The following is a 15,809-nucleotide window of genomic DNA, read 5'->3' as shown; positions in this document are numbered from 1 at the left end:
TGTGGGACTCTGGGGGCTGGGAGCTGTGCCGGGATGAAGAGGAGGACTGGGGAGGCAGGTGCCCTGGTTTTACCTGCAGGCTGAGGATGGCACTCACAGGACTAGGAGGCGGGAATTTGGCCACAGGTTTTTGCAGAGCGGGGCTGCACTCAGGGGCTGCACTCACGGCGTGGCTCTTGGCCATGTGCAGTGGAGAGGGGTGCAGGCGTGTTGCCCAGTGCTGTGCTTGGAGCACAGAAAAATGGGGGCAGGATGGGAGAACGGCTGGGACGAGGTGGGGAGCTGGGCTTTGCTCTCTCCCTCTTAACAACTGGGGGTGCCTTCGCCTTCTCTTGAGGGCGTTAACAAGGCTGCCTTCTGAAGGGACAAAGCCTTCATCCTGTTTGTACAGCGATACCTTGCTAACACAATTGTGTCTGATGTTAAACATGTTGCTGCTAATGATGAATTCAGCTGTTCTGTGCTGCCTGTCTGACCTCCCTTCTGTAACCAATGAGCTGCAATGAGAAGCGATGCTACGCGTCCCTTTTGGCTGTGGAAAACAGCACCTTGCCTCTAGGTGGCATGAGCTTAGCCATGCTTTTCACAGCACAGTCCCCCATTTCTCCTCCTGTCTCCCAAATGCCTCAAGCTATTATTTAAGAAGGCTGAGCACATGATTAAAAGCTTGCAAGTATCGCAGGCCCTGGAGCACACTGTGAAAGGGATTTGCCCTCTGTGCTCTTGGCTTTGTGCTCAGCAGGAGCTACAGGAAGGGCTTGCAGCAGACACGGCCAGGTCCAAAAGGTGCCCAGTGATCTGTTGGTGAACCAGAATGGAAACAAATTGCACACTTAAGCCTTACTATCTTCTGGTTGATTTTTTTTTTCCCTTTTAAGCAAGTGGGTATATTTGACTTGTGGAAAACGGACTCCACAGTCAGTAAGACTGTACAGTAGGTGTGTCTATTCAGTGCTGGGCAGCACAGGGGGTAGTCCCACCAAAGTTGTGTGCACCTGATGGTGCAATTTGCCATGGTTATATGCAGCAAAGAGCTACATGTGCATGAAGTTTCACAGTGAACCTATACATATTCATAACTTATCCCCACTTCGTATCAAAACTAGTTCCAAGGAGTCATTTCCATGAAATCTTACACTGCTCAAGCGCAGATGGCATCCTGGTGGTGGTCATCGGGGGTCATGGGGATGAAGATTGATGACTTCCTCATCACCACCAGTTGACCTCTTGTCCTTGCGCGGACTCAGTTGTTCCTTGGCTCTTGTCCATCCGCAGGGTCAATTTCCACCAGTTTAAGACAGGTTCACACTCTTATTAGGAGGCTGACCTTGGTAAGGGGCCCAAGGCTTCCTGCTTCAGTCAGTTTGCACAGTGCACCACAGTTAACAAAGACACTAAGCAGCATCCTAGTTTAATGCCATCAGCACTCTGTCTCTACTCGGGAAGATTCTCCTACCTCCCTCTCTCATAGTGGCTTGTTCCAGCTTGAGGTGGCATTTCTGTAGTTGTCCCTAACAGGAACATATCATTAAACTTCCACTTCCTTTTGGCATAGGATTTCACACCATTTTTCACCTTTTTTTCAAATAAAAATGCACAAATGATGGAAGGTGGACAAATCTTTTAGGTAACTCCAGGGTTCAAAGCCTTATGCAGATGTTCACAGCAGCTGTTGTACAGCTGATGGCAGCGTTGGCCTTGGCACTGCGCAGGGTTGGGGAAAGACACACCAAAGTTGTTTGGGCTTTCCTTCTGCCTGCACTCAGGGAGAAGCAGTTAGCATTAAGATGTTTGTCTGTGCCTATGCAAGAGCTTAGCTTCAGATTTTAACTTCTTTAATGCATCAGAAGCTCAATTTAAATGCTTTGTGTGAAGCAGTAGGTTTGAATTTAACAAAGGATTTGTGATCTCCAGCTGTGGTTAGCAATGCTCAGTGCCATGCAGTAGCCTGACAGGAGCTTCTGCGATAGGAGTACATGATACAAAGGGCTTAGCAGTAGTCGTGTTGTGGGCAAACCCAGCTTGGCTGGCACATGTAACACTGCACTCGCTCCACGGCCCTTTGTAGCTTCCTCTTCACTGTGCTTCATCTTCACTCTGTGATTCACTTCGGCTCCAGTGCACGGTGATTTTAGCAGCCTCGAATGCACTTTTTCTCCTCCCTGTATGATTTTTTTGGCTGTGTTGGAAGTGCCAGCATGCAAACCTTTCTCTGTTCACTTCTTTGCATCTCGGTTTGTGAAACCCTTTAGACTTTCTTAATGTTTTGTTTTCCATGATTGCTATTTCTTTGTTCGATTCAGGTTAGAATTGCCCCTACTGTCACTACCTGGAGTAACAAAACTCCCACTGCCCTTCCCAGCCATCCTCCTGCAGGATGTCCCTCTGACACACAGGTATAACCTTCATTATTCCTCTCTGAGCCCCTGCTCCACCCCGTAAGTCCCCCATGTGCAGGCTGTGTGCTTGACACAGTCTGGTGCGGATAGGTGGAAGGAGCAGCAGCTTTTGCTGTACTCAGGTTTTGCTCCTCTGCATCCTCCATTATATGTTTGTGGTTTAAAAAAAAAAATCATTTTTTTCACCTTCACCCAGATGAGTGGCTCTGGCAAGCCTCACACAGTAGCTCAGGGTGATCTGAGTCCAGTCCAATGTGTTTTTTCTCTCTTCTCTCTCCTGCAACGCCTCAGAGTTAAGGTGAAAGTCATTGAGTTGAATGCTGTGGATGGCAGGGCTCTGTCAGACTCGCTGAGCGGCAGGCAGTGCTGTTGAGGAGCTCTGCCCTCAGCAGGAAGCTGCGTGCTCCTCTGTTGCTGTCACTGAAGTCGCTCTGCACCTGCAGGCTGTGCTTCCAGCCCCACGCAAGCGTTTGCCCCCGTGGCTTTTCAGGACAGGTGGCTTCAGGCCTCTGAACTGGGAACTGATGATTTCGTTACGGTTCTGCCTCAGCGCTGCTGACCATCGCTAAACCCTACCTCCCCCCACCCTTTTTACTCGTTTCACAGGGAGACAACCCGCCTCCTCCAGGATTTATCATGCCAGGAGCTGTGAACCCCAGTGCGCCGCAGCCAGCCATGTACTCGCAAGCAGGGGCCCGTCCTGCCTACCCGCAGAGTGAGTAGCTGCAGCTCCCCGCTCCCTCCCGCCCAGCCAGGTGATAACTGGGGTTACTGGGGACAGCCAGCCCCCTCCTTGGCATTGGGAGGGTTTAGACCAAGCCGACCCGATGCTTTTTGGCAAGAATCTCCTGGGATGACCTCGAGAGATGGGTGGAGGAGAAGTGGTGAAGTTGAAGAGCCCCAGAGCCCCCGGTGAAAGGCTGTGAGCTTGCACTGGCTCCCCGAGGATGTGGTTCACCTCCTGGGCACAGGCTTCCCCTTGATGCAAACCCTTCCAAGAGGCACCATGGGGACTGCAGCGGTTCTCAGCCGGCTGGCAGTGCTGAGAGCACCAGGCTTTGGTCTGGAGGGGGGGGAAGGAGCAGGAAGCAGAGAAAATGTGCCCCTTTGTCCTGCCTTACTGACCGAATCTCTTCTTTTCTCCGTTTGTAGCGTATCAGGCCACACAGCAGTACTCTTTCGGAACGGGGGGACCAGCTCTCTATCAGCCTCAGCAGCCTCTCTCTGCCCCTGCTTCAGCCCCTTACCCCAACCCTGCCACTAACACCACCCCTCCCTACCTGCCCTCTGCCCCTGCCCACCCTGCGCCCGCCCCGCTGTACCCGGGGCAGCCTCAGCCCTCCCCCACCGGCCCCAGTCCTGCCTCTTCCTTCCCCCTCCCTCCTTCTGGTGCATCCTTTCAGCATGGCAGGCCAGGACTTCCAGCAACTTCTGTGGCTTATGCATTGCCTACTGGACCAACAGGTACTCTGCCTGCAGCCAGTGACCTTCCTGCATCCCAGAGAACAGGTCTGCGCTTGGACGGGGGGCAGGCGGGGAGGGGGCGGGTTTATGAGCTCGGTAACTCTCCTACCTGTGTGCATGTTGCCTTGTGAATGCTCTCTACCAAGTTGGCTTGTGCCAGTTGAAAGCATTTCTAAACCACATCATCATCCCTGTGCTTCTGGTGACGCTACGGTCGTGTCGCTGCAGCCAGTGCTCCCTTGTGTCTGGCCCGGGACGTGGTGCTCCAGCACCATCTCCTTAGGAGGCTGTCGTATCCAGCAGATGGATGGTGGCGCAGCGTTAACCTCCTGAGGCTGGCACCCAAACCTGCCACCTGCCGAGCGAAAGAGAAAAATGAGCTTGTCCCTGTGTGGTGAGCAGCAGGTCAAGCCCAGGACTGGCAGCGTGTTTAATTCACACAGCATTCCCTGTGGCATCAGCTCACTTGTTTTTTCCCTGGCCACTTAGCACGATGGGGTTTACTGTAGCCATCAATGCCTTAAAAGATAATCAGAAGTGATTTAGAAATGCTTTCACATGGCCTCTTTCCCAAATGTGAATCAGAGGCAGGTGCGTGTGGCTGGCCCTGAGAGCATGTTTGAGCACACACCGAGGTGAGGAGCGATGGCTCCTGGCAGCCCTTGGGACTGCCGGCATGTGTTTGTGCTTGCTGTGGGACACCGACCTCGCTGAGTTTAACCCACCTGTCTTGCATCAGGCCTTGCAGGAAATGTGCTTCACATCCAGGGGTCCAGCTGGAGAGGCAAGGACCAGAGTAAGGAGCAGAGGGGCTGTCAGGCAGGATCCGAGGGATGTCTCGGGGACGCTGACGGGATGGCCTGAAGGATCCCACTGTGACCCCCTGTCATTGGGGTGGCGCAGTGCAGAGGAGGCATCTTGCCTTGGTGTTGGCAGCAGAGCTGTGAGGAGGTGGCCTTGTGCTCCTGTGAGAAACACAAAGGAGCGCAGTGAGGCAGGGAAGAGGCCTTTTCCCTCCATCCTGCAGCCACGCTTGGTGTCCTCTCTGTTACCCTTGCAGATATCCTACTGGGACCTCCCTTGGCCCTTCGTTACAGGACAAAGCACACTATGCTTCTCAATTATACGCTACTGCTTTCAAAAAACACATAAATAGGAAGGGGAAAAAAAAAAAATTGCCATGTACATGCTGCAATTAGTGTGCCTAGGCTTTATACGCTGTGCCAGCAACACGTCTTCCAGAAAAGCAACACTGCTTGGGGCAGGGTGCCTTGGTATGAGATCCACCAAAACTGCAGCAGTAAATCTTAGCTGTAACTGTTGTGATGCAAAGCATGGAGCTGTGCTGATCGAGGCTTTGGGGTGCTGTGCTTCTGGGTTTTGTGGTGGTCTGCTACGGGAACATCAGGTTTCACTTTGCAAATGCGATTCATTAAGGGTGGCTGGGAGAATGATCTGAAATTCAGTCTGGAATAGCACCCAGCCTGTGAATTGGGTTGGGTTTAGAGATGCACTTAAAAATAAACAGCTCTGTTAAGACCTCAGGTTTTTTGCAAGTGTGTGCAACCTTAGTGTGTCAAGCCATACTTAGAGCTCCAGTCAGCAGCTAAGCCCATCTTCACATTCATTTTCAGCATCTCTCTCTGAACCTGCTTTGAAGAGAGTTGTAGTTTTCAGAGTCTTGAATCTTGTCTCATTGTGAGCTAAGGGACGTGTTTGCAGCAGAGCTGCGAGCACATCAGACCAACATCAGGGACAAGAATTGTTAAATCCTGGTGTTTCTCTTCCCTTTGAAACGGAGAACAATGTGTTGGCTCTGTGGTGCCATCTGGATTTGCTGCTTGGCCAGCAGGCAGAGTATCTTTTTGCACAGGTGTAAGGCTCCTGCATCTCCACGGTACAGATAAGAGCCTTGACTCAGGAAAATAGGTGACATCCACCCTGAAGCCAAACCCTCAAAACATCTCCTGAAAAACTTTGTGTAATGGTAAAATGATGGTGAGAAGATGGTTGCTAAGAGCAATGGTCTGCCAGTTGTGCTGGAATGGCCTGCAGGAATAGGAAATGAGAACACAGGAAGAGACAAAGTGAGCCAGGACTCCACAACTTCTCCTAGAAGTGACTAGAAACAGTTTTACTGCATGGCGAGAGGAAGGGATTTGTTTTTGGGGTAGACAGACAAAAGCAATTTCACAGGGTGGGTTGGTCAAAGGACTCCTGTCTCAGTTGGCATTTTAATTAAGTTAGGCGTTTTTCTCCTGACTTCTCCTGCTTATTGAAACTAAATTGCTAATTTAAAATTACAGGCAGATTGTCTTATCAGTTTTGAAGAAAAACTTTTTTTTTTTTGGTTCTCTTTGCGTTTTATCTGCAGAAAACCTACCAGCTCCAGACCAGGCCTCTCCCCTGGCAGGTGAACTAGGTACCTCTTAGGCTGGAAATGATTACAGCCCCTATGTGAAATTAATTGAACAAACATCAATAATGCATACGTTTCTCAGAGAACATTAAGTGCAATGCTGTTTGCCAATTACAATTTAATCAAATCAAACTTTAATTCCTTAATTAAAACCAATAACAACATGTCTGGAGTTTTTAACCACAGAATCAAATGCTGTTTTGCCTTTTTTTTTTTTTAAAGCAAATTATTCCAGGAAATTAATATCAGACTGGGAGGTTTTCTTAATGTGCTAGCACTATCAGCACTGCAGAAGTTAGACTTCCTACATCAGAAATACTCTGGGAAAGGGATTTTGGCGACAGGGAGGGGGAGAGCCCTGGGGACGCTGGTGTTGACTTTGGTTCACAAGAAACCAGATGTGAAAGGGGGGTTAATTTGCTTTTCATTTACCCTGCCAACGTGCTCCGGATGTGAAACTCATTCAACAAAAGCCCAGGAGAAAATGAAATTCCAGATCACTTGAACGAATTCTGCAGTGGTGTTGTGTTCTGCTCTTGTCCAAGGCGAATTGATCGTTTGCTAAGTGAGAAATGCTGCGGTGAAAAAAATCCATTGGGCAAGGGCTTGGGTTGGGCTTTCTGTGGCTTTGTGCAATAAATCCTGATGGCTTGTCGAGCCCATGGCTGACAGAAAATGCTGTGGTACCCATGGCATTTGCTCTGTGCTGAGACGGGACCCAAGTCTAACGCGCTGACGCTGAGCTTGAGGAGCAAAAGGTCTGGCACAGAGCACTGCCCTGGCCTGGGAGTGGGTCTGCTCAGCCATCCTCTGTTGTTCTTCAGCTCACAACAAATTGTCTGTGTTGGACCAGGCTAGATTTGGTTGCCTTGATCCAGCAGCTCTGCTCTGCCTGCAGGGCACAAAGCGCCCGTTAAACTTGCTATCGCTGGCAGGGGAAGCCTGGCTTTATGGCTCCGTGTGTCTCCGTGGTGCCTGGGTGATCAGGGCTGGAAATGTTTAAGGCTCCCCTTGCCTCTTTTATGCCTGTAATTACCGTGTTGTGTTGCTGGGGAACATGTATGGGAAAAAAAAAAGACTGACTAATGTCATATGGGGAGGAGAAAGCTTCGCAGGTAACCGTCAAGTTGCCTTAACACAGGCGGCCTGCGTAGCAGAGCTGTGTTTGGGCCACGGTGTAGGCAGCTGCCTGCCTTTTCGCGGGGTCCATCTGTTGAAAGCAGCTATCTGGCAAGAGATGTGCTGTTTAAAAAAGAGGCTGTGCTGGTGGAGCTGTGGCAGGGAGCCAGCCAGGCTGGGCTCAGAGGCAGCACCGTCCCTGAGGTACTTACCGTCTCTGTTTTCTTTCTGTCCCAGGGCCTCAGAACGGCTGGAATGACCCTCCTGCCCTCAACAGGGCTGCCAAGAAGAAAAAGGTATTCAGTCTGGGGAGCCCTGCCTCGAAACAACCGAGTGCTGACCATTTCAAAAGCAGTAATTTAACCTGCTCTGGGGAAGCTTGTTGGCAGGAGAAGGCAAAAGAAGGGTTAGCTGCAAACAAAAGCCACGCCATGTGAACAGAGCGCGGCCTTCCTGCGTTTGCACTAGGCGGTATCTCTCTCAGAATGGTTAGGCCTCTAGAGAAAGTGATTTTGTGCCAGAGTTGTTAATAACAGCATTGATTCTGGTTTGAATGAAGAGGATACCTTGGACCATGTTCGTTGCAGCAAAGCAGATGAGTTTTTCCAGAGATGATACTTAAGCGAAACGATGAGGCTGTGCAAATTGTTATAGATTACTGGCAGTGCTGGAGCTGAGAGAAATTTATCCTGATTAAGGGGCGGACCCTGAGAGATCTGCCAAAAGTAAGATAATTTTTGTGGTACAGACAATGTAGTTCTGTAAAAAGAACGAAACAAAATAATGAACAAAATAACTGGGGATGGTTGGCACAGAGCAGAGAGAGCCTTTTCATCCCCTGGTGCTGCTTTTATCTTGCCCATCTCCCCAGCAGTCAGCATCACTTGCAGGTGCTGCTGGGAAGCTGGGATCCTGTGTTGCCATCGTGGGGTATCGCCCTGTGCCCCAGCTGCTGGGCTGGGGGAGTCGGTGGGAGCTGGTTGCCGTGCTGTGCCAGCGGCCGTGTTGACGCTGTTCCTTCTCCCCCAGGTCCCCGATAACTTCATGCCCCCAGTGCCCATCACGTCGCCCATCATGACCCCGCTGGCAGACCCGCAGTCCCAGATGCAGCAGGCCCCGGCGCCGCCCGCGGGCGCTCCCAGCTTCCAGGCTCCGCAGCTCCCCGCGGGGCAGCCGGCGCTGCAGGGCCCCTACCCGCCCGCCCCACAGCCCCTGGGGCCGTGCATCGTTCCGCCTGCTGCCTCCAAACCCAGCACCGAGGGGGCTCCGGGGGCCCCGATTGGCAACACCATCCAGGTAAAGCAACCCCGCTGTTTGGTGGGGGGGGTTGGATGCCAGCAGAGCCTCGTGGGGTGGGAGATTTGCTGTACTTCAGAGGTGCTCTGCGGAGGTCTTAGCGCTGGTTTTGTGCAGCTGGGTTTAGGTAAAATGGATGGGTGGTGGCAGAGTGACCTGGGAAGCCTGACTTGCTCTGTTTCTCAGCACGTGCAGGCACTGCCAACAGAGAAGATAACCAAGAAGCCCATTCCTGAGGAGCACCTTATTCTGAAGACCACGTTTGAAGCTCTTATCCAGCGGTGCCTGCTGTCTGCTTCCGATCCAGTAAGTCCCTGCAGTGTTCCCAGAGCCTCCCTGTGTTGAGGAGCGTGCACTGGTAGCTTCAGCCAGGCTGGCCATCACAGCCCCTCGGAAGGCTGCTTTGAGCAGCCACAAGCAATGTGTAGAAAAGCCACGCCATCCCCAAACTTCTCGCTTATCTCTGTGGTCAGTAAAGAGCACACTGCCCCGCAGCCCTGATGCTGATGGGTCACCTCACGCCTGCTGCGTGCTGAAAGGTGGATGGTGAAGGCTGGGGGCGTCAGGAGGGGCTTCCGTGTGCTCGGTCAGCAGCCCAGACACTCTTCTGTGCTACCAGGGGCTGAGCTGTCAGAGAGCTCTGTGGCTGTGGCAGTATATTGGGCACTCGACGCCACTAGTGTTAGGTCTGCTGTACCATTTCAGCTGGCTCCCTAGTTTTGACTTGATGTTGCAGGTACTTCTTTCCCCCTTGGGTCTCAGTGCAGCAGTTTCATGGTGGACTCACCTGACCCCTCCTTCGCAGAACTTTTTAGAGGCCATAAACCCTGCTTTGGGGGCAGCCCATAAGGTTCAACAGCATTCAACAGCTCAAAATCCTGTTTTTAAAGGTTACCCTGTAGAACAGAGGGATAAAAGCCAGATACAGCACGGGGCCCTCTGACCTTTTATTCCTTGAATGAGTCTTCCCTCTTCTCCTAGACACACAACAAAGGCAAAAGCATTCAGTTCACATCTGTACCCAGGGATTGCTTCTCTGCTCTGCCAACACAAATTGCGTCCTTGCTTTTTTTACAGTCTCTATTCTTAGGCAGAGCAAGCGTTCGCTGAGAAACACTGCCCTGACTGTTTCCAGCAGTTGTTGTCAGCACACACGCAGGCACTGCTTGGTCACTGTTAAACCAGAGGGGAAAAGGGGTTCATGAAGAGCATCACTTCTTAGGGCTGGAATGGGAAGCAGGGAGTCAGGAGAACAAACAACTGCAACTTGTGCCTGATTTCCTGTGGCTGGAGAGATGTCTTGCTGCATATGGGGCACAATTTATTTTTCTTTTCCTTGGCCATTAGTAAAATCAAGTAAGCTTGTGGGTCTTTTCACAGGTTTTGAAAGAAATGTAGGAAGGTCATGTGTCAGAGGGCATTACCAAGTCCAAAAGACCATTACTTAGCTGTTCCTAGCATGCCCTTTCTGTACATGCCTCAGTCCCTTGGCAACATAACCACTGCTGAGGGGACTTACAGGTGGCATGAGAGACTTGTGGCCTGTGTTCTCCTCTCTGCCCTTTGCCATCCAAGCAGTTTCCCCTAATTTCTGGCACAGCAGGCAGCCACCAGCCTGTCTTTACACCTGAGCTAGAGCATTCCCTGACGTTTGTTTCCTCTCTGCAATTACTTAACCCAGGGAAAATTTCCCAGTAGCCAGGCAAGATGGCACTAGGCTAGATGAAGATGTATTGATGTGTGTGCTGATGGAGGAGAAAGTTCCAGTACTTAAGTGCACTGATACTATTTCTACTGCTATTGACCTTCTTTTTGCTTTTGTAATTGTAACCTGGATGATTTATTTCTGCTGTTTCTTGTTATATTGGACTAAAATCTTCTATTTCCTCAGCTGTTTGTAAAAACAAGTGGATAAAAATGCCTTTCCCTAGCAGTTGCAGTGGCGCTCCATGTGAAATTTAATGGGATTATTTTAATGGTCTTTTGTGGTAAAGTCATCTCAGAGACACCAGTGGGTGGTTCACTCTATCACGGAAGCAAAAAGGATCTTTAAGAAGTTAGGGTTAGGCTATTAGTTTTTCTGTCGACAGTGAAGACTTATAAACAAGCTTTTGGTTTTGCGAGTCATATAATGAAAATTACAGCTAGGATTTGCTCTAAATGATAATGGAATTGTGCATACTCAAGCTTCAATGACTGCATGTGCCCTTAAGCTCTCCGTGACATCATTAGATATTTAATTCCAGTAATATTTTTTCCAACTGTTACAGTGCTTTGCCAGTGACCCATAAAACAATGCTCCTGCTGCAACTCGTGCTTTTGTCACTTGGCACACCAGCTATAGCTGCGGGTTTTGCAAGTGTCCCTTTGGATGTACCTGTAAAGCTTACTGTACCTGAGAGGTCACGAGAACAGTTGCAGGTGGAGAGCTACAGTAATATCATCCAGTCTTTCCTAGCAAAACCAGGGGAGAAAAGTACGGAGAAGAGTCAAAATTGTGTGTTATAATTTTCAACCACGGAATTTGATGGGTTACGTGGACTTCTTTGCACTGGAATCAGCTCAGAACGGTGTCCTTACTGTTGCTAGTTCTTAATGTGTTTTTCTTTTTGCAGCAAACCAAAAGAAAACTAGATGATGCGAATAAACGCCTTGAATGTCTATATGATAAACTTAGGGAACAGACAGTAAGTTTGTGTTTTGTTTTGTTTTTTAACACTGCACCCTCCATCAGATACTGCAGGTTATGGCTAGGAATTGTCCTGGCCCCCTCTGCAGTATGTAGCCACATGCTGTCCATTTCTGGAAGCGTGCTTCAGATGTGCCTGTGCAGGCTTGGCAGTGCTGTGGGGTCACGCTGCTTATGGTGGCCCTGCGCAGGGACTGAGGGCAGAGCCCCTTGCAGTGGGCACTGGGTGAATGTGTCAGGAGGGTCCCAGTCCCCAGCTGGCAGAATCAGACAACAGAGTTTCCCCACTCCCAGTAGGGTATGCATGCAACATGGAGTCAAAAAAAAATAATAATTAAAGTTGCAAACATCTGAGGTTCACAGACTTGATTGGAAGTCAGAAGTTTGAAAATCTAGTATCTTTTCTAAAGGCTTCCAGAAGGTCTGTGGTAGAATAACAGACTGGCTTTATCTCTCTTAGCACCTCTGTAGTGCTATCTTCTGCTTGAAGGCTGCTGTTGCACTTGCCAGCAGCTGTGCCCAGGGTGGAGCACCTCCAAAGGTTGCTGTCCTTAAATCAAGGACCTAATTCCTGCACCTTCTCGAGGGCCAGAGATGGCACTCAGGACTAATGAGCACTGTTACTATTTCAGGACTTAAGTTGTTGTAGCATTGTTACTTTTTCTCCATGCTGAGCTGCCTTGTTTGGCTTCCTTACAGCTCTCTCCAACCATCATCAGCGGTTTGCACAACATGGTGAAGAGCATCGAAACCCGCAACTACGTGGAAGGACTGAACATCCACACGCATATCGTCAGCACCAGCAACTTCAGCGAGACCTCAGCTTTCATGCCGGTTCTGAAAGTTGTCCTCACCCAGGCCAATAAGTTGGGTGTCTGAAGAAACCCTGTGCTTGCAAAGCCTGCGATGGAGGCTTATCCAAAGAAGTGCATTTCTACAGCAACCATGCAGGAAGCGGACCAAATGCTAGTCCTCACGGCATGTTGCAGTAGAGCGCTGACAAATGGCATTACACTCTCCCTGCAGAATATTTTAGGCGGGCCTTGGAGCCCTGGTGCTTTTCTTTTTATTTTAATCGTTCCCTCATCCCTAATGATCGGTCCACAAATAGTGTATTTAATGGATGATAGCCCATACTGTCGGTTTTTAGATGCATGTTATACTGCTAAACAGCGGCTTTTAATAACAGATGTATGTGTGAAAACAAAAAGATAGGTTGTGTATCAGACCCTAAAACAGATTCTTCCCCTGCACCCCACTGTTCCTTATCCACCAGATTAAAGAGTCTGATCCTATTATCAGTGTATTTGGTCTTTCATTTTATGAAGCTGCTTGCAGATCTGTTATAACAATTTACATGTTAAATAGCTTAATTTTGCACAGGGGCAACTGAGCAAAATAGAGGCTACTGTGATATTTTCAATAAACGTTAATTTATTAAAATGTGTCTTGATGAAGTGCAACTTGGAGAGTTTGAACCTGGATTACGGTGGGGAAGCTTTATCTTGCTTCGGAGATGCAAGGAGATGCTGATCTCCCATTGATCATATAAAAGCTCTGCTTAACATTTACACAGAGGTGTTTACATTTCAAGGATTCTGAATGCATCTCCATGCATTTTTCAAAAGCTAAGAGCAGAAATCGTGCAGAGTGGCTTAAGCCACCTGTACGGTGAGGTAGATATTCCCTGTGTAAACAAGATGCCAATTGCTTCTTGCAGTCCCCTGCAAGTTTGCCCTGCAAGTACGTGTTGTGCTGGGAAACTGCAGCCCAAGCTTCTGCTGGCCAGTAACAAGAGCAGTGGGGTGGGTGTTGCAGCTCAGTTGGAGCTAGATTTAAGTTGTAAACATTTCCAGCAAGTGTGCCATGTCTAGGAAGAACAGTTGGAGGAAGGAATTGTCCAGTTTGGAAGAAAAAAAAAAATAACAGGACTTGGCCTGTGCAAAACTGCTTCTCATGAAAAATAGCTGGAGTCTGTGCCTGTGGAAATCAGGTTTGGCAGTGAAGATCGCAGGAAATGTTACAAATAATGCAATCACAGACAATATCTGTGACTTTAAACTGATAATGAGTTATAGATCTGTCAGGGACAACAGTTTGTTCATCTCATGAAATTGGGCTTAATCTTATTTCCTTTCCAGTATTTTCTGACCTCATAAGCTTTTATAATTGGGGAACATAAAGCAGTGAACTGGAGTTCCTTTGTTTCAGGAGTTTAAAAAGCCATAGGACTAATTTTCTTCCCATTAATCTGGGTTATAGGTTTCTCAGCAGCGTTACAAGTAGTTCGTGTTCCGCTCTTGGCATTCAGAAGGGCTTGAAGGTACCCTGCTTAATTTATCCACGCACTTAATAAATCTGGCCGCAGCAGGCTCCTGCGTTGGCTGAATCAAAAAGGTGAGGATTGGTAATGGTGCTGGAAACCAGTAACAGGGAAACAGAACAGCTTCCCTCACCTCAGTGGGAAAAACGTCCTGATCACCAGTCCTGCTTCTGATGGCTGGGACCATGTTATCCAGAGAGTGTTCTGCGGGGTGCTCGGTTTGAGGTTTAATAAGGCCGGGCTCCTCCCAGACCTGTTAGGCTGTCCCGTTTGGTTGATAGGTTAAACTGAGGAGCAAATTTTTAAAAGGAATAAATCCAAAGGGAGGTGGGAATAAAAAAAAGCTCAGTATGGTGCAAAGCAGCTGTGCTGGGCAGCACTGATGCTTCTGTGACGAACTGTTCTGTAGGGACAGGACTGGATGCAAAGATCTGCTGCTTCTCTTCCGAGAGCAGCTGAGATGAAGAGTAATTGTCCATCAGCTACGCTGCCGTCTGCTTTACCTTCAGGGAATGCCAAGCAATTTGCCACCCATCTGATATCACAAATGCAAATGGCCAGCTTGGTTTACAGAAGGCAATGAAGCTCTGCCAATTTACACTGGTAGCAGAATTTGGCCCCAGACAGCCCAATTTTCGTTTCACCAAGTGAGAATAGACTCATACTGTGGCATTAACACCGATCAGGCTACTTGTGGTTGCTGCGAGTAAAAATAAGAGGAAATAAGGAAAACCTAAGCATGTGCTCTGCAGGGGTGTTGTCTGGCAGCCTCCGACAGCAGGCAGTACCTCACTGCCACAGGTATCGCTGTCCCCACAAAGCCCCTGGCAGGAGATTGTGCAGTAAGGGCAGCGTTAGTGGAGTTTTCTCCCACTGCTGAGGCCACTGGACTGGGAGCTCAGTGGGGTGGTACCAGGGTTCGTGCTGGCCCTAGGCAGAACACACAAGTAAGGGAGCAAAACCCTTTTTCTGCCTGTGGACCTCTGTGATGGATTTACCTCGTTTTGACTGGCAGGAGCCCAAGGTCAGCATTAGGCGTGAATGCTGGGGATTGTCTTTTAATCTCCGCAGCACTTGCAGCCCGTGCAGTGTTTACATCAGACTTGTTCTGTGTTGTGCTTCTCAGATCACATCGTTCCCCAACATGCAGATTGGGAATGTGGATTTGCAGAAGGGAGCATGTGCCAGGCTGCCTGGGCTACTGAGAGAGAAGGAAAGGGGGGCCCCGCTGCTGTAGCTGTTTCCCCCAGCACCCAGGAGGTGCAGGAGCACCTTTGGGAGGGCAGCTTGGCCACGGCCAGGACCAAACAGGCTGCTGCCTCCCTCCCCTGCAGGAGTTGCTGGGGCAGAGCTGAGTCGCTCAGCCTTGAATGAGAGCGGAGGGCACCTGGTGAGTGCTCTGAGGCACCTACACTGATAGTAGGAAGAGCAGGGCAGGCAGGAGACAGGGATATGTTTAACGTGAGCCCCACTCAGCAGAGGCGAACCTGATTACAATTCCCATGAGCTTCAGAGACGGAAGCGCGTCTCATTCCAAGCATTTCCCCAGGAGTGCCCCAGGACAGCAGCGACGGACGACCTTGCCCCTAGGTCTGCAACTGCCCTGTATATGAAGGAGGCTTCTCAGGAACCTGCTGCCCTGTGGCACTGGAAGCATTTCAACATGTACATAGCGAACATATATTTCTCATCCCTCCAATGTCCTAGGCTTTGTTTCCTACTCTACCACATAAGCCCTTAATTTGAAAAATGCTTTGTGGACACTGCTTAATTTTTCACAAGAGAAAATGAAAAAAAAAAAAAAATGAGGTCAATCTTGTCAATGTTTTAAATAGCAGAAATGTGCTGGTAGCAGGCAGCAGTAGCATTAACATGACACTCACGGTGTCCCCACAAATCATCTGCCAACTTTCATTGTTGCTGTCCTCTTTCTTCTTTCCAGGCGGAGAATTCTAGAAGAATGTTTAAAATATATCAGAAACAATCTGGGGCTTAATTATATGCTCTCTGCTGATTCAGTTGCCTCAGGAGGTGTAGTTAGTAATTAATTAGCACAGCATGCTCATGTGCTTCATACCAGTATCGCTCACCAGGGTCCGT

The 15,809-nt window shown here is 49.4% G+C and overlaps 1 protein-coding gene across 15 annotated transcripts in view; it reads left to right on the top strand.

The window, feature by feature from the left end:
* Positions 1-12,681, top strand: part of SEC31A (SEC31 homolog A, COPII coat complex component) — a 34,759-nt gene extending 22,078 nt beyond the window's left edge. For 2 of the 15 annotated variants that reach the window (XM_072037518.1, XM_072037511.1), the window contains 9 exons: positions 2,304-2,396; positions 3,006-3,114; positions 3,552-3,908; positions 6,238-6,285; positions 7,639-7,697; positions 8,431-8,697; positions 8,884-9,003; positions 11,313-11,384; positions 12,086-12,681. In XM_072037518.1, coding sequence (XP_071893619.1) covers positions 2,304-2,396; positions 3,006-3,114; positions 3,552-3,908; positions 6,238-6,285; positions 7,639-7,697; positions 8,431-8,697; positions 8,884-9,003; positions 11,313-11,384; positions 12,086-12,265 — 1,305 coding nt within the window. In that variant the 3' untranslated portion in view covers positions 12,266-12,681. The remainder of the gene's footprint in view (positions 1-2,303; positions 2,397-3,005; positions 3,115-3,551; positions 3,909-6,237; positions 6,286-7,638; positions 7,698-8,430; positions 8,698-8,883; positions 9,004-11,312; positions 11,385-12,085) is intronic. The other 13 variants (XM_072037519.1, XM_072037516.1, XM_072037517.1 and 10 more) reach the window with 11 other exon arrangements.
* The last annotated feature ends 3,128 nt before the right edge of the window (positions 12,682-15,809 follow it).

This window comes from Anas platyrhynchos, chromosome 4, assembly GCF_047663525.1.
Source record: "Anas platyrhynchos isolate ZD024472 breed Pekin duck chromosome 4, IASCAAS_PekinDuck_T2T, whole genome shotgun sequence".
In the NCBI taxonomy this organism is placed as follows: domain Eukaryota; kingdom Metazoa; phylum Chordata; class Aves; order Anseriformes; family Anatidae; genus Anas; species Anas platyrhynchos.
The sequence above is the reverse complement of the archived record's forward strand: the minus strand, read 5'-3'. Positions and strand labels throughout refer to the sequence as shown.